We start from the raw sequence: 16,670 nt of genomic DNA on the forward strand, positions 1-16,670 counted from the left end.
ATGTACAGTACATATATAACTATACTGCGTACATGTCGCATCTGACATTTATTACTGGAAATCGGATGGGATCTTGTATTTATTTAAATAGTCTCGACTCTCGACTCATCCCCCCTTGTGCGAGTCAACAACCGGTAGCTCAAAACACAATCCGGGCATCACACACTTTGGGCCGATTCAATGACGTTATAGCAATCCATAATCTTAGACAAGTTAGATAGATAACTATATAAAAGAGGAGAGACGGAAGACAACGGCGCAAGCAGAGAGGAGAAACCTAGCAAAGTAAAATCAATAATGTACAGCACGTACGCACAACGTACACAGTTCTGGTGAAAAATATCAACCTGTCACAACAAGAAGAAAAGACTCTGGACGAAGAATTGGAAGAACTGCGAACGAGGGAAAAGGCACCAACCTACCGTGATACAGAAAATAAATAATCCACACCGGGCGAAATCCAACAATAACAAGACGTACGTTGCTGTGATGATCCAGGGGGTAGTTATTTATTGTTTAAAATATTTATTAGCTAAATAAATATTTTCATGTCAGTTTATTTATTATTATTATTTCATAAACTTCGCGACCTTCCAGCTAACGTTATTTAACTTATTTATTTACAGCAAGCAGAGTTCTTCTGTTTCTCAACCTCCATAACTAACTTATTTACTTCCCTTCCATATAGCAAGATCAATCCAACAGCGTTGCCTATATGCTATGGACCAGTTCGCACCCTGCCCCGACAGCCCAGCCCAGCCCAGCCCAGCCCAGCAGTATATTATAACCAGCAGTATAATAATATGTATGATATCTCCGCCATCCTGCTTCCTCTGCCTGTGCCTGCCTGGACGAAGTAAATAGTGTGATCTGACTGACTGACCTAGCCAGGCCTGACGGGGGTTTGCGTTGTTGTGATTTGCGCCAGCTAAATATTTAGGAGCAAACCCAGCCGCCACGCCGCCGCCATGAACCGCCACGACCATCACCATCATCCCCATCATCCCCATCACTACCACCACCGCGACGGGAGTCATGGCGGCACATCCAGCTTCGACCGGAACTTGGCTCCCCATCATCCTGGAAACCTCCCCGTCCTAAGGGTACCCGACAGCGTCCCATTACCTCGTGTCGACACCCCCAGTCGCCCGGGATTCTTCTCGAGAAACGGTTCTTTGTCTAGATCCTCTAGCCAACGGCAAAAGACAAAACAGCCCGCCCCTCCTCCAACGCCTCTCGTCGTGCCCTGCTGCAGCAGCTGTCCGTCAACTTCCACCGCTGCGACGATATCCGCAACCAATGCGACAAGTCCTCCTCTGACGGCGACTACGATTCCCCCCTCCTCTTCCTTTCATTCTCCAGAACGACGACCGTTTCTCAAAGATTCCCCGACAAAGCGCAAGGTGTCTGGCACGGTCGGGAACAAAGGCAAAAGCATATCGCGGTTGATAATACCAAACTTTTCCGCCAATTCGAATCAGAACACCTCCTCAAGTGATTCCCAGTCGCTCCCCCAGACCCCATTGGATATACCGGGGATCTTCTGGGCGAAAACCCCCACGATAGGTCAAACCATGGATTTCCAGATGTATGGTGGTCTTCCCGGCGCACCACCCCCAACTTCGGGCGGGGGTGCTTTCGGCCCGCAAAGCGCCAGTTCGATTTATATGAACATCCATCAAACCTCGTCAAAGCGGATATCAACGCTGGATTATTTACGGAAAGCGTAAGCTCCCCCTTGCTACGCTCCATGTTCCCTCGTCCCAAGTAGATGTATTATTAATGGCTGTCTCATATGGCGGGGGAAAAATATACATCTAGACATGAAGGCAGTGTCTACTGGTTTAATACTGTACACTTCTCAAAATCAGACCTCTCCCGCATGTCCTATTTCGAGCAACGGAAACTCTCTCGCCGAGCAATTAACTACCTCCTCCTAGGCCTTTCCATCCCCCCCCTTCTCGACGTCAGCACAACCCCCTTCGAATACCTCCGCGCTCTTAATGCACTCCTCATGGAGTTCGAAACGTTCCAACAGGTCCACCCCGCCGATGGAAATGCCTCATCTTCACTCGGGCGCGCAAGGATACCACACATGTTCAAACGCTCCGCCCACTCAGGCGCCAAGACCCGCCGGGCGAGCTCAGCAACGGAAATCGGCCTGCCCATGCAGACAAGCGATCCATCAGACATCAAAGCCATGACGGGGAATATCGCGACTTCGTCAAATTCTTCCGCTACAACCTCGTACCCCAGCACAGACTCCTCCGACCTTCTACCCGGTGAGGAATACACATACCTCCTCACGCCAACCTTGCCCTTCGACCCTGACTTCTTCGAGACCTTTTCATCTCTATGCGACGTCCTGATTGATTGTTATACAAGGCTTATGGCACTGGTGTCTGGGCCTGCTGTCTGCTCTGCTGTCATTGCCGAGATGTTCACCAAGGCCGATTCGAGGCTGCGAAAGGTGATGATCGCGGGCGTGGTGAAGGAGTTCGAAGATGCCAGTCGCAGTAACGTCAAATCGGAGATTGCCGGGGTGAATAAGGTCCTTCTTGGCGGGCTGCTGGGTTGAGTTCAACCATGCTGAAATGATTTCACGGGCATTTTTGATGTCTGTAAAATCGCACACATACTTACCCCGCCCCCCAGCCTCCTCCTCCCTCCCTCACTCTATTGCGGCGCATTATCGGGCGGGGTTTTTTTTTTTTTTTTTTTTTTTCCCTTGCATGGGTGCGTTTGCTTTTTTTATTAGAGACCATGTCACCTATGTAATGAATATATATCAAGGATTGGTCCTTCAAATAATAAATATCACTTTCTTCACATTTAAAGAAAATATATAACGTACAGATTTTCTTTTTTCTTTTTCTTCTTTTCTTTGATTTTAGTGAGAGGTGAGTGGACTTTGAAACGGAAATTATCAGCAGCATAGAAACCTCGATCAACTATCCTACGCCACACAACAGCTTTCTTGGATGCAGTAGCAGTGGACCCAATATAGACGATTTCAAATGACTGATAATAGATGACATGGGACTCAACCCCCGATCAAGGTGCCAATATTTCTGGAAGTATTGCTCACTGACGTGAACAGTATTGTATGTGTATGTGCATATGGATGCGTATAGACAGGAAATGTAACGCTAATGGACAGGAGTCTAGTTCGAGTACATGAAACGGAGAGAGTATATATAAAAAAAAGTGAAAAGAAAAAGTCGTATACCAAAATACACCACGACGCCGATTTTTTGTGCGCCAATCCCAAATCAATAATACTTTTGATTTTTTTTTTTCCCCAGCCAACAGAATAAAGAAATGAGAGCACAAATCAAGGAAAAAACATATACATATAAAGTGACGAAAATCAATGTGCCGGTTCCTCTTCGCCGACGGGTCGCATGCTTCTCCGCAGATGTCGTCTCGGTATCAATGCAGTCGCTCAGTATGTTGAAGTTTGAAAGAATGGTTAACGCTAAAATAAAAAATAAAAAATAAAAAAAGAAAAAAGTGGCGTATGGCTCCAAAAAGCGCAAAGCGGTAGCATCAGGAATAGAGGTAGGTAGGGGGGCTAAGAATCCCGGGGAGCTGGCGAAAAAGGAGACAAGGAGACATGGATCAAAAACGGGTGTCATTGAGCCTGCTGCCTTGCCTCCAATTCCCGTTGTTCCCCAAACACCCTCCGACTCATTTCCAGCACTGCCTCGAAGCCTTCGCGACCTTTCTTAGCATTCTGGCTAAATCGTTCAATGCTGGCCTCTTCAACTTTGTTCTTTACTTTCTGCCAGCCGCTGCACACGGCGGTTATTTGTGCGTCTTGCTTGAAATCTGTCTTGGTGCTTGGAGCATCTCGCGAAGGCTGGTAGGTAACGGTTTCTCGGACTTTCAAAACATTCGACCATGTTAGGTTTGTTGAGCACATGGTCACTTTCTTAGAAACGGGATCGACATATGACACTTCGTAGACATGAGAGGTGGCGCTACCCCCGAAAAGCGTGAGGAGCCATTGGGGAGCGGATTGATTGCAGGTGATCAGGCGTTCCGTTCGTAGCTAATTGTAGGTGTAACTGTTAGCCAACAAGAACTGCTGAGAATGTTTGCCGAAAAGTGCATCCAATGTGTTAGATGTGGTAACTCACAATGCCGGTATCAGGGTGCAGTGTCCGGGAGAGAATATCAACGGCCACAACATGGGTCGACTTGTCGTTCCAAGGACAGTATTTCCGCCAGTTGGCGGTAGAGACCTCCTCCCATGAGTAATCGAACGTGCACGTTGACGCGAAGACTTTCATATCTAGATGTCTAGAGCAAGAACAACCAACGGCCTAGGCGAGACGAAAACAAACGACGGAGTCGGTCTGTCGTCTGTTCACCGAACGCAATGACAAAACAAAGGTTACTAGCAAGGGGGAGGATTGTTGATCGAGTGAGGTCGGGTTCCTACCCCGGGTCTATCTGGTAGTGGAAAACGGCGAAGACGCAACCTTCGGAGGAAAGGAGGAAATATTATTCGGTTACAGCAGTCGGAATACTATACATTAGTGGCTATTATGCGATCACAAGAGGATTGCAGCCTTCAGGATTGCGCGTGTGTGGGGGAGTAAGTGGTGTTAAAAGAACGACACCAATCTTGTGGGTATATTGGATATTTATTGGACTGTTCAACCCCGTCTTCTTGGTTGGAGCGGAGGAGTTGAGTCTTGTCACAAGGGAAAAAATTTTGCCAGACTTGAAAAAAGCGGGAAGAATCGATTTCGATCGCAAGGGGCGGGTTAGTCAGCCGGGTTTGCCGCGGTTTCAGCCGATCCTGACCGGATAATAACTTTATCCGATTTGTATTAATCATCATACTACGACTGATATGATTGGCTGTGACCATCGACAAGCAAAGTAAAAAATATCTGCTAGAATATCTATCATTCTTTAACATCTCTCTGCTCGCGTACAACCTAATAGGCTGCCTATTACTGGAAAAACGACATTGCCAACGATCGCAAAATGATAACTGCAACTCCTTTCTGAAATTCCAGTTTTATCCCTTGAAAAGCAGCTACTTACCCCTCAAAACCCTAGCCAGACACCGCAGCCGGAGGAATATCATGGCTTGTTCCACAGCCGATTTTACTCAGTTACTCTCCTCGACCCCAGAGATTTTCTTAAAACCGGCAACTTCCTTACATACAGCATGGGCGACAGCGACAAAGCGCTATCTCGACCCACTTGCATCAGACATCACCAAGGCTCAGAAAAAACGCCTCCAAGACAAATGGAACCGAAAAAGAGTTGACAAACATCGACATTTTCGTTCCCAAGCGCTACATCTGCAGGAAGTTCATACCGATGGTTTTACGCCGCGACAAATCTGGGAGCAAGCGAATAGAGTGCTTAATGCCTCTGTACAAGATACCGCGCACGAACTTGCGTTATTGAGAGAACCGGAGGCGGAAATCGTCTCTTCCCAATCCAGCCCTCATAAAAAGTCCCGTGGAACCCAAGATGAGGAGCATGGATCTGAGGTTACTACCGAAACGGATCAAATCTCGGACAATTTCCCTAGCGACGATCCAGTCAGTATCCAGAATGGTGAAATCGCAGATGAAGACAGTAATGGAGAGGGGGACGAACGCGTAACGGAAGATAACAAGGATGGTGAGGATGGTGAGGATGATGATGATCATGATTCTATGTCCATCGATGGCGTCCAACCGTCTTCACGGCGCAAGAAAGACAAGAAATCAATAAGCGCGAGCGATATCAAATTTGTTCAGGACCCTCATAAGCTCAATGACGGATTCTTTTCAATAGACGAATTCAATGCTCAAACAGCTTTATTCGAACAGAAGGACGCAAAGGGGATGCAGGATGGCGACGACGATGACGATGACGAAGGAGCGATTGATTGGGGAGCCGATCCTCTTGGTCTTGGTGCGATTAATGGGGATAAAGAAGATGATGAATCTGCAGACCAGGACTACCCTAAAGAAGACGACGGTTCGGATTCCGAAGGTATGGACGAGGACGGCGATTTTGACGAAAGTGAGATGGGTTTGATGGGTGGTAATGCGAATGACATAAAATACGCTGATTTTTTTGATCCTCCTCCTTCCAAAGCTCCAAAAGGTCGACAAAATGGTGTTTTGTCTAAACACAAATCGCCCACTCCCGATGAAGACATCGAAGCTAGGATCCGTCGTGCTATTTCTGATGTACAACGCGATCTTTTTGACGATGATATGTCCGACGATGAGGAAATGGACGGCTCCGCGCGACAAACAGGGACAGCTCAGTCTACCCATGAGAAACGACAAGCCAAGCTCACGGATGAAATTCGACGATTGGAAGCCGCGAATGTTTCCAAAAAGGAATGGATGCTTTCTGGAGAAGCGAAGGCGCCAGACCGCCCCGTAAATTCGTTGATCGAAGAAGATCTTGAGTTTGAACGTGTTGGGAAGCCTGTACCTGTGATCTCAACTGAAGTATCGGATGACATTGAAGCGCTTATCAAACGGCGTATTTTGGCCAAGGAATTTGATGAAGTCCCACGTCGCCAACCGTATATTCCAGGCAGCGAAGCCCAGCGTAAACGTGATCAATTTACACTCGACGAGACAAAACCACAGCAGAGTCTAGCAGAGCTATACGAGGAGGATCATCTTCGCAAAACGGATTCTGCATTCGTGGACCAGAAGAGCGAGAAGTTGAAAGGTGATCACGAAGAGATTGCTCGACTGTGGAGTAACATCAGCTCTCAATTAGATACGCTTTCAAGCTGGCACCATAAGCCTAAGCCGCCGCAGGCAAGCATCAATGTTGTCACCGATGTCGCTACCATTGCGATGGAGGATGCGAGACCAACGGGTGGAGCGGGAATGGACTCGTCAGGCATGCTTGCGCCGCAGGAAATGTACGCTCCTGGCGATGAGGGCAAGGTGCGGGGTGAAGTGGTTCTCAAGAGCGGGGTGACAGTGTCCAAGGAGGAGATGACGCGAGAAGCGAAATTGCGAAGACGGAGACGCGAGAAGCAAAAATTGAAGAAGAATTCTTCTCAGCCTCTACGTACTGGAAAGCAAGCTGAGAAACAAAGGATTGTTTCCGACTTGAAGAAGGGTGGTGTTAAGGTGATTGGAAACCAAGGCGATCTTAAGGATGTATACGGCAATAAGGTGTCTTCTAATGAAAATAGAGGGCAACTTGTCTTGAAGCTATAATATTTGGACGGCATCTTGAAGTGTAGACAAAATAGATAATATGATAATGTTCATCTCTAAGCTACCATAATATTGCATCCACTCCATTACTTGATGTATCATTGCATTATCTCCTCCTTGCGCTTCCCCGGTTCTTCAGATTTCACCTCCCTTTTCCTGATGATGTATAGAAAAATGCTTTCTTTCGAATAACGGTCACGATCCGGATCATCCTTTACTTCAACCACATTGAATAACTTTTTTGCCTGTTTCATGAATCTGAGATCTGCACGACGCCGCTTTTTGAAACAAAAGTAGCATAATGAATGCGAACTGCTAAGCAGGTTCTGAAGAGTTGATAATAATAGCGGAAATGCAGGTTCGAAGTAGACACAATCCGCAGCAATAATTACAGCAGGGTCCGATGGGACCCCCTCTGGGAGCGCGCTGCCCCAGTCGAGTACGGCCGGGTGAACGATGTCAGACAGACCGTTTAACTGGACATTACTTTGCATTAGTGACAGCATCGGGATCTGGTCGGTGATGTAAATTGGCGAGTCAACTGCGCATCCTCGTGCTACCGCAAGTCCAACGAGCCCGCCTCCAGCACCAAGTTCGACACTAAATGTAAAAACAACATCACGTAAGTCATGGTTCTTAAGTAAAGCTATTGTCCCACAGGAAAAGCCGGAGTAAAAAGGCGGAAATGTACGGCGGGCAATACAGACATTACTTTCCCGCGGAGGTCAGACTTGTGCTTGCGAAGCATATATTTCGCCAGCACCATCCCGGCTGGCCATAGTTTCCCACCACACCCGTCTTTCAGGTCTTCCTTGATTTGTAGAGGGGGGGTTAGGAGTCCATCGAGGGAGAGAAGCACTGTTCCCGCCGTTTTGTTTTCACGGACCGGAACCAGGGACTCACTAATAGCGAGTGGGAAGTCTGGCTCCGATAGCACAAGGGTCGCTTCGGCAGAATGGTCGATTTCACCCATTGGGAAACGTTTCTTCGTGGCCGTCTAATAACGACAATGGTAGATAACCTGGTAGTCTGACAACAACGGCAACACCGACCAGGACAGCAATACTCGGGGATTTGTCGAGAGATTGGTTAGGTAAGAGTTAGATGGCGGTCATGTTCTTTTTACAGGCACAGTTCATAGCGCAAAAACTGAAATGGTATTATTCATTGTGTCGTCTGCAAGAGGATAGGTATTAGAAGAAACAGAATTGATATTGGGCAATATCAATGTATCGGGATCGAAATTATCACAAGATCAGAAATTAAGTGCTCCATTGTTGGTAACGAACGCTTTTGCATTTTGAGCGGGCAACAAGAACGTCTCGGGAGAAAGCGTGAAAGGCGGCTCTGCGGGCATGCCGGCCCTGATCGGCGCGGATATTGTTCCGTCCGGCGCTAAGCCCGTCTGGCGCCTAATCCCCATTCAAATGAGGTCACCACCGCCAGCAGATCAACCGCGTTTTTATCAAATTCATAGTTGCTTCTAGTTAATATTTTAATTTCTTTGTTAAGCAACGTTTCTTCAAAAATCCTACATCAGGCCCCAGCTGCATTTCAACTCCTCCTGGTACATCTCTCCATGGCCCCAACCATGAAAAGGCACAAACAGAACAATGGCGGCGAGGCTCCTCAACATAAAAGGCCCAGAACAGACAACAGTAGTTCGGTCGCGTCACCTGAGGCTGGTACTACCATTGGGACCTCTTTTCCTACTTCTGAGAAGAAGATCGACTCCAACGGCGACTTCTACTGGAACATTTCGCGTTTCCGCCGTCTTACGGTTTCCTCCTTTAAGGGCCGTACCATGGTCAGCGTGAGAGAGTACTATGAAAAAGATGGACAAGAACTTCCAGGCAAAAAGGTCAGCTCAATACTACCCTTCTACGCCATATTTATCCTTAGTGAACTGTCATTATGAAAACCTAGTTGTCAATGCCTGCTAACATATGTCTACAGGGGATATCAATGCCATTAGAGCAGTTTAATGCCATGGTCCAGTTACTGCCCAATATCGAAGCAGTGATCAAAGAGAAAGGTGGATCTTTAGATAGACCAAATTATATTGATGGTGAAGGCAAGGAGATCGCGAAGAACGACCCAGTCCAAGAGGACTCGGGCTCAGAGTCTGATGAATCTGAAGATAATTAGGTTGAATTTTTCTTGTATGTTTCGATTGCCCTTCATATTTTCCTCTGTAACGGTTGTAACTGTCCCTGTAGTCTGCATACCCCGGCGGGTTCTTTGTTTTCCTTAGTTCGGTTTGCGCTTCGGGATGTTTGTGTAAGGGAACGTGTGAATTTATTTTAATATAATCACTTCCGAGGCGTAATTGGTTTTTGTTCTTCTAGCAGGTGCGGTATCTAGCGACTAATTATTTCGAGGTGATCATCACCCGAGCGGCAAATAGTCATTTCACGATCATGCGCTCGTCTCCTGTGTTTCTATGCGGCTAGCCAAAGACCCTCCTTTCCAAGCTTGTTTAAGGTCTCTCCCTTTCCGAGCTTTGCTTTCCTCCCCTACCTTGCCCCACCCACCGCCGCCAGGGGTCTTTACAACTATGCGATCGCCAGGAAACATTTTCGCTGTATTCTTCGCCCCTAGGTTTATCTCCCTTACCTCCCATTCGCCTGGTTGCCCTCGTTTTGGTGTCCTTCTCACCCAAATATTCAGTCCGCATTGGCCATCCTTGCCTCCATTCAAGCCATACGGATGGTATACCCTGCGCTCCGAGAGGATGGATACTTGTACTGGAATTCGAAATTCAATGTCCCGGATGACACCATCTCCACCCCGGTGCTGCCCATCCCCTCCGGACCCTGGCCTCAGACTGAACTCTCTTATCAGCACTGGATATCTTCGCTCGAAGACTTCAGAATCCGTAATACGAGTATTAGTCATATGTGTGTGGACCCCGGAGGTCCCCTCCCAGTCTGGGCCAGCACCACTTCCACCAGCAATGGTTTCGTAGTACCCAAACCCTTTGGTTTCTTCTTCTCCTGAAACATTTCCGCCATATCCAAAAGTTAGGTTGTTTGTGTCCCCTTGGGATGCAGCACAAGCTTGGAAACATTTTAAGATTACGTCGGTCACTCGCTGGCTCTGTGTCGCGTGTTAAATCAGAGAAAAGAATACAAGGAAAGCCCAAAACAGGCAAGGGACTCGAATAAAGTAGTAAATAAAAATGTTTAACCTACTGTCAAAACGTTACCGCCAACAACAGCAGCTTTATCGGACGGGGAAAGGAAACAATTTCTCGGGATTCGCACATTGATGGGTTTGAGACACCCTTGGTTCAATGGAATATCTTCGGATATTAGACACCGTAAGCAGTAAATGATCGCAGAGTAAGTAACAGCTTCCGGCGCATTGATGTTCCCTGTAATTTAAGTAAGTATTCAGGTCCATAGCTGGCATTAGCTTGGAACTGACCGTAGACTTCAGGGCCGGTGCCTTCAAAATCAAATACCGCTTCCCCCATCTCCGCATCAATGGTTATCTTCAGGTGGATTGGGCTTCCATCGTCCATGTAGTCGACAGCGACAAGATCCGCCCCTGCGAACCTTTGGCTAACTGTTTTCAGAAGGTTTCTTACGCTAAGTTCCGCATTATCTTGGATGTTATTCATGTAAAACTGAACCGTATCCTCGCCGTATTCGCTGATCAACATTGATATGAGGTTAATTCCTTTCTGATTTGCGGCTATTTGAGCTTTCAGGTCGTTTATATTATCTGCAAGACATCTTGTCCCGCTGCATCCAGGATACTGTGCAGGTTCGTGATACAAGAGGTGGGTGATTCGCTCCTCGTTGAATATGCCTTCGGAAACCAACTTCTCTGATTTGATCGCCGCGCCTTCTTGGGATAGCTCTTTTGAATGTGGGGGCATGGAACCCGGGAGAATACCACCAATGTCCGCTGTTTGTTTTAACCATCAGCTCCCCCAAAGAACACAAATTCGGGTCTTGGATATGAAGTGAGATTTGACTAACCATGATGCGCCCTAGATGCGACATAAAATATTATCTTATTGCCATTGAAAGCTGGTGTAATAACCGTAATGTCTGGCAGATGAGTCCCACCGAACTCAGGATGGTTGCTTACTATAACATCACCTGGTTTGAGTTTTCCGGCCCATATTTTCGACTGCTTTCTGACGCAGGTGGACATGCTACCCAGATGAACTGGTAGATGCGGTGCATTGGCCACAAGTCCGCCATCGGAATCAAACAATGCACATGAGTAATCCAATCTTTCCTTGACATTAGTGCTAACACTTGTTTTCTGAAGTGCGCGTCCCATTTGTTCCGCGATAGCCATGAAACGGTGTCCAAATATACTGAGAATAACAGGGTCGACCGTGTTAAGGTTAATCTTCGCATCTCGAAGTTCGGAGGTACCGATATTGATAACAACATGGGTTTCGATGACTAGAGCTGTTGCTCCTGGGGTTATCACTAGTGTTTGCGTCCCATCAGCAAGAATAGCCGGTCCATGAATGCGGTCATTCACGTTCAAATCTTCAAGCTTATATATCGGCGTTTGGCGGCGGCCACCCTCAAAATACACCTGAGAAACACTGAATTTCTTTTCATCTCCTACATCCTGAGGTTTGGCTTCTTCGAGTTGCTGATCGACGGTCTTTCCTAAATCGTCAAAGCTCTTGCCGATTGCCCGCACCCGAACATCATCGATAATAATATCACGGTCGGGCAATGTGAATCCAAATTCTCGTTCATGTTGCTGGACGAAGGCTTTCCCATAGGCCCAATCGCTACCGCTATCAGACCCTCCAGTCGCTACTCGTGATTTGGGATTGATTATCATCAGTGTAGACTCGGTTCCTCGGTATCTCATGTTGAGATATTCCTCAAACACAATAGACTTGTCCTCAAATCCCTGGTCGTGCAGCCTCCTCCGAGCTGCTTCTTTCAACGTATCCATTTTTTGTCTCAGCTCTGTGATGGTACTTCCATCATCAGACCATACCTTTGATTCTGGCACCTGGCTTTCGTCCACCACGTCTGCAAGGGCCATTCCATATGCAGATAGGACTGAGGAATAGCGGTGTACAAAAATCTGCTTAATTCCAAGGTTTTCAGCAATTGCCACCGCATGCTGGCCACCAGCACCACCAAAAGTTGCCAACCTATGTTTCGAGGTATCATGTCCCTTGGCCTCGGTTAATGAGCGGATTGGCCTTGTCATTGATTCATTCGCAATTTGAATAAACCCATACGCGACTTCGTCTGGGGTCATTTTCTGGTCTTCGGGCAATTCTTCATTTATAGTTTCTGTCAGTTCTTCGAAAAGCATCGCACTTGCATATGCATCCAAGCCTTCGTTTTCTTTCGGGCCGAATATTTTAGGAAAGAACTCAGGTAACAATCGACCAAGAAACAGGTTGGCGTCCGTGATAGTTAGCGGGCCGTTTTTGCGATAGCAGGCAGGACCAGGATGTGCACCAGCGGACTCTGGCCCTACCACGAACAAACCATTTCGATAAAATAGGCGCGACCCTCCACCGGCAGCAACAGTATTAATATCAAGCTGAGGGCTTTGTATCGTGACCCCAGCTGTTGTAGTCTCGAAAACATGTTCATAGCGACCAGAACCATACCGGCTAACATCCGTGCTGGTGCCCCCCATATCAAACCCAATTACGGGAATGTCCGTCTTCGAGTCGTACGAAGTAAGGGCATAGCCGACAACTCCGCCAGCGGGCCCTGACAGAATCGCACGCAAGCCAGAGAAGTTGTCAATATCGACTAGACCGCCATCTGATTGCATAAATTCACATCGCGCCCCTTTAGATCCATGTTCCTTTTTGAGGCTGCTTGTGCCAAGTCCACCCTCAAATCCAGACTGAAATCCTGAGATATACTTGCGAATGGTAGGTGTTAGGTACGCGTCAGCACAAGCGGAAGTTGCCCTTGGCACCAATTTGATCATAGGCATGAGCTCATGGCTCAAGCTGATATGATCGAAACCAGTTTGTCTTGCGAGCCTCCCAATCATGACTTCGTGATCCGGAAAGGTATATCCATGCATGAGACATACAGCAATGCTTCGGAACCCCTCGTTATAGAGAGTTTGGAGCTGTGTTTTTACGATGCTTTCGGAGGGTCGCCGTAGTATCCTAACCGCCTCCGAGGACAGGCCACGCACAATTTCCGCATCTGGGGGTGACAGGTCTCGCGGGAGCGTTGGTGTACTGTGCTGTATTGGATCCTCTGTATAGTCCTCGAGCGTGACCCGTTCATCCACTTCAATAACTTTCTCGTATAGGACGTCCGGCCTCTGAATGGCCAGGTCAAAAATTTTGGGGCGGGATTGATTTCCAATTTCCAGGCAATCCTTGAATCCCCTAGTCACTACCAAGGCCATTCGCTCTCCTTTCCTTTCTAGTAAAGCATTCGTGGCAACTGTGGTTCCCATACGAATGCTCTCTATCTTAGCAGTATTCAATGGCTCCCCTCGAGGGATTTCACGACCTTCGAACTTGGAGAGTAGCCGACGTATGCCTTCCAAAGGCGCATCATCGTAATGGTTTGGGTCTTCGGACAGTAGCTTGATCACAATGTCATCTTCTAGCTTCCCGGAACCAGGATTGCCAACGCAGTCCGTGAAAGTACCACCACGCTGAATCAGTAAAGTTAGCGAGATTGTCGGTCAATTGGCAGAAGAATAGTGCACATACGTCAATGGCGATCCTGATGCCGCGCCGCTGTACTGGAATAGCCATTGCGGAGGTGGGCGATGAATACTACCTTCGGCTTGGATGGAGAAAATGAGAGTTTATTTATTTAGAACGTAGAAGTGAATATCTTTTCTTTACCAGGACAAAGAGGTACGACGACTTGATTCTTTTATATTATTTCAAGCAAACCCATAGCGTCGGGAACAAATGCCGGCGCTTGGTAATGCGGATGAACCGCCCAGAGTGAGTGGGGGCGGGGTTTGATACCAGGGCTGAGTGAGGTTTATCAAGCTCGCAAAAAAGCACAATTTGTATCAATTACTATTATTTGATCATCGAACCCCTAAACCCCCACTGTAGAGGCAGAGGTATTTTGGCGGATCCCATTTTGAGCTATGTACGGAGTATTATTGAAACTACGATGTTGGAAGCCGCGCCCGGCTTGGCAATCGGAGCTTTGGTCCCGAGTCCCGAGTTGTCAGTTGTCGCTGACATCATCAGCGGCTGACGTCACGTGTCGATGTTTTTATTCCAACCACCACAACAAACATACCACAGAACAACGCAACGCTTCCTCATTATTATTATTGCATCTTCCAGCTACCCACAACTGTTGTTCACTGAATCGCGTAAAAACACGCGAATTCAATTCCTTGCTGTAATATTCCCGCAATTGCAGGCTTTATCGAGGGCGAGGGAAGCTCTCCCTTGAACTTCATTAGACTTTCCAAATCCCTTCACGCGTCTTGCCTCGATAATATCCACAGCATGCCTCGACCGCCTGTCAGACGTGGGCGTCGCCCAAAGACTGTTAGCCCCTCAGAAGTAGTTGCGGTATGCAACGACAGACAATCCGACGCACATAATTTTGCGGTAGTAATTAAACCAAACTTGGATCACGCCCAAGACCCTAAAGAGCACGGTGGTAATACTAGGGATGATGGGGAGAATTCACCTGAGACAGCATACCTCCAGAGAAGTGAATCGGTGGCCAATGAAGAGCGACATCTGGAGGCAGTAATCCCTCAAGCGCAGACCCCTATCTCGGAACATCAAAATGGCGCCAGCGACTTACCAACGCGAATCGACGTTATGTCTTCCGCCATAGGAAAAGCGCTCCATCCCAGTCTTCCCAATCGAGGGGACACCAGTTCCAGAGCACAAAAAATCGGAACTCCTGCCTTTGAGAGCTCGATGCTTAGCAATTTTAGACGGCGGCCCAGGCAACCCAGTATCCTTCAGATGATGCAAGGAGATCCATCGTCCGAACTCGATGACGATGATGATATGCTTGGTAGTTTCGACCCGGATGATGAATCAACTCCCCTAAAATTTTCCAACCGCCAAAGTATACCTTATGACTCTGTATCGATCCCATCTTCCACGCTGCGGGATTTATCCCCTGCGCGCTTATCGAAACGGAAACTACACAGCAAGACTCAAGTGCAAGTTTCTCCGTCCCCCGATCCATCCAAATTCGCAATTGCAGTCGATGAAACCACCGATAATAGTACCTCTGAAGATGACTCCCTGCCTACCCCAAGGGGAGCCCAGTCGCCGGAGCCGCTCGAATTGTCGAGTCAGACAATGATGCCACCCGAGAGCAGCCCAGCCTCTAGTGTGGAGAAACGACGATTAGATACTGCGCACGATGAATTTCCAGAAAATGAAACATCTCTTCCTAATAGAGAAAGACAACCTGCCACGATCTATAAACCCCGGGTTTCTACTGCGACTCTGAGAGAAAATTTGCTGCCTCAGCGGCGACGTCTGCAAAGACGCCGTGTATTAAACCATGCCAATACGCTCGCTTCAGACGATATTGAAAATGAACCCTTTTTCAGTGACCATTCCGACACATTTGAGGCTGATCAAGATGAGCTGAGTTACACAGCGTCGAGGGTTTTTAAAAGGAGGAAGGATATAGCAGGAGTGCCGGAAGCCAGCAGGGGCGGAGGGAACAGGGAGCTACCCGGCACCGTCGGGAACAACCGTGGCCGACGACGGACACCAGCGATGAAGTCGTCTACTATTGGGCCCTCCAGAAATGCGCATTTAACTCGCTCCAAAAGGGGTAACAATACCACTTATTTCTCGCACGACAGCCACGAGGAACTTGCCGATAAGGAGAACCAATCGATCCACGCATCCTCCTCACCACCGGACTCTGAAGAGCCATTTTCCACTGCTGATATTTCACCACCAGCCTCAGAACGCGTATTTCTAAGCGATGAGCTCATGCAACAAGCACAAAAGTTCGCCGAAATTAGCCAGTGGCCCCTAGACTTTGAGGATGTCGCGGTGACATCATGTCAAAGCAGCCCAGCACGGTAAAGATTATGGTCTTGTTTCGTTTGAGATTCATGTATATAATAATATTGCAGGTCCATTACAGCAACTTTTTTACCCATGTACTTTGTACCTAACGAGAGAAAATATTCAATTTGCGGGAACTGTTACATTTCGGTTCACCTCGAGAACATAGCATCGAAAAAGAATATTCATGAGCTGCCTGTTTTTTTTTTTTTCCCCTCCCCTTCTCCAGGGAACAGAGACGAGTATTAGGATGTAGCCGGGCTGGGACGGAACGGAACGGCTATCCATGGTCACGTAGCTTACTCAGCAGCCGTACTCCCTTCCTGTCGCTGTAACACCCCGCTCCGAATAAATCAGTGTCCACAGTATTAAACTGTTGCTGCTCCTCTCTGAAAAAGAATTGATCATTGCCTTGCAGCTCAGTTGTTTATTTTGCAAGATCAGTG

General features: G+C 47.7%; 7 protein-coding genes across 8 annotated transcripts; 4 read left to right on the forward strand and 3 right to left on the reverse strand.

Moving 5' to 3' along the window:
• BDBG_17063 lies at positions 1 to 2,578 on the forward strand (the record flags this gene model as incomplete). Of its 2 annotated transcripts, none has more annotated exons than XM_002624896.2 (4): positions 1 to 476; positions 627 to 805; positions 892 to 1,726; positions 1,822 to 2,578. In XM_002624896.2, exons 3-4 carry the CDS (start codon positions 969 to 971, stop codon positions 2,576 to 2,578), a joined length of 1,515 nt encoding a protein of 504 aa, XP_002624942.2. In that variant the 5' UTR covers positions 1 to 476; positions 627 to 805; positions 892 to 968. The 2 variants fall into 2 exon arrangements, with proteins under 2 accessions (XP_002624942.2, XP_031578338.1); XM_031724868.1 differs by lacking the exon at positions 1 to 476 and adding an exon at positions 527 to 550 and having other exon boundaries at positions 689 to 805.
• Positions 2,579 to 2,744: 166 nt separating this feature from the next.
• BDBG_04807 (PRELI-like family protein) lies at positions 2,745 to 4,736 on the reverse strand. Its single transcript, XM_002624897.2, has 2 exons — positions 4,143 to 4,736; positions 2,745 to 4,054 (listed from the first exon to the last, which is right to left on the reverse strand). Exons 1-2 carry the CDS (start codon positions 4,293 to 4,295, stop codon positions 3,635 to 3,637), a joined length of 573 nt encoding a protein of 190 aa, XP_002624943.1. The 5' UTR covers positions 4,296 to 4,736; the 3' UTR covers positions 2,745 to 3,634.
• A 167-nt stretch (positions 4,737 to 4,903) lies between these two features.
• BDBG_04809 (uncharacterized protein) lies at positions 4,904 to 8,949 on the reverse strand. Its single transcript, XM_002624899.2, has 3 exons — positions 7,919 to 8,949; positions 5,629 to 7,811; positions 4,904 to 5,556 (listed from the first exon to the last, which is right to left on the reverse strand). The coding sequence occupies exons 1-2, from the start codon at positions 8,182 to 8,184 to the stop codon at positions 7,310 to 7,312; spliced, it is 768 nt and encodes a 255-aa protein (XP_002624945.1). The 5' UTR covers positions 8,185 to 8,949; the 3' UTR covers positions 4,904 to 5,556; positions 5,629 to 7,309.
• BDBG_04808 (U3 small nucleolar ribonucleoprotein Mpp10) lies at positions 4,936 to 7,866 on the forward strand. The gene has a single exon (XM_031721847.1). It carries the CDS (start codon positions 5,103 to 5,105, stop codon positions 7,209 to 7,211), a length of 2,109 nt encoding a protein of 702 aa, XP_031578339.1. The 5' UTR covers positions 4,936 to 5,102; the 3' UTR covers positions 7,212 to 7,866.
• BDBG_04810 (RNA polymerase II transcriptional coactivator) lies at positions 8,791 to 9,642 on the forward strand (the record flags this gene model as incomplete). Its single annotated transcript, XM_002624900.2, has 3 exons — positions 8,791 to 9,072; positions 9,168 to 9,373; positions 9,619 to 9,642. The coding sequence occupies 2 exons, from the start codon at positions 8,791 to 8,793 to the stop codon at positions 9,357 to 9,359; spliced, it is 474 nt and encodes a 157-aa protein (XP_002624946.1). The 3' UTR covers positions 9,360 to 9,373; positions 9,619 to 9,642.
• BDBG_04811 (5-oxoprolinase (ATP-hydrolysing)) lies at positions 9,024 to 16,456 on the reverse strand. The gene is made up of 6 exons (XM_002624901.2): positions 14,864 to 16,456; positions 13,909 to 14,689; positions 11,201 to 13,850; positions 10,641 to 11,126; positions 10,406 to 10,587; positions 9,024 to 10,310 (listed from the first exon to the last, which is right to left on the reverse strand). The coding sequence occupies exons 2-6, from the start codon at positions 13,951 to 13,953 to the stop codon at positions 9,630 to 9,632; spliced, it is 4,044 nt and encodes a 1,347-aa protein (XP_002624947.1). The 5' UTR covers positions 13,954 to 14,689; positions 14,864 to 16,456; the 3' UTR covers positions 9,024 to 9,629.
• BDBG_04812 (uncharacterized protein) lies at positions 14,677 to 16,242 on the forward strand (the record flags this gene model as incomplete). Its single annotated transcript, XM_002624902.1, has 1 exon — positions 14,677 to 16,242. The coding sequence occupies one exon, from the start codon at positions 14,677 to 14,679 to the stop codon at positions 16,240 to 16,242; it is 1,566 nt and encodes a 521-aa protein (XP_002624948.1).
• Positions 16,457 to 16,670: the final 214 nt, after the last annotated feature.

This window comes from Blastomyces gilchristii (assembly GCF_000003855.2).
Source record: "Blastomyces gilchristii SLH14081 genomic scaffold supercont1.8, whole genome shotgun sequence".
Lineage (NCBI taxonomy): Eukaryota > Fungi > Ascomycota > Eurotiomycetes > Onygenales > Ajellomycetaceae > Blastomyces > Blastomyces gilchristii.

Bases quoted from the DNA above. Each gene is read 5' to 3' on its own strand.
- BDBG_04807 (XM_002624897.2), bottom strand. From the start codon at position 4,295: ATGAAAGTCTTCGCGTCAACGTGCACGTTCGATTACTCATGGGAGGAG. The intron at 4,055-4,142 runs GTGAGTTACCAC...ACCTACAATTAG, and splicing joins TGCACCCTGATACCGGCATT to CTACGAACGGAACGCCTGAT.
- BDBG_04808 (XM_031721847.1), top strand. From the start codon at position 5,103: ATGGCTTGTTCCACAGCCGATTTTACTCAGTTACTCTCCTCGACCCCA.
- BDBG_04811 (XM_002624901.2), bottom strand. From the start codon at position 13,953: ATGGCTATTCCAGTACAGCGGCGCGGCATCAGGATCGCCATTGAC. The intron at 13,851-13,908 runs GTATGTGCACTA...TTACTGATTCAG, and splicing joins GCATCAGGATCGCCATTGAC to CGTGGTGGTACTTTCACGGA. The intron at 11,127-11,200 runs GTTAGTCAAATC...TAAAACAAACAG, and splicing joins CGCATCTAGGGCGCATCATG to CGGACATTGGTGGTATTCTC.
- BDBG_04809 (XM_002624899.2), bottom strand. From the start codon at position 8,184: ATGGGTGAAATCGACCATTCTGCCGAAGCGACCCTTGTGCTATCGGAG. The intron at 7,812-7,918 runs GTCTGTATTGCC...TTTTACATTTAG, and splicing joins GACCTCCGCGGGAAAGTAAT to TGTCGAACTTGGTGCTGGAG.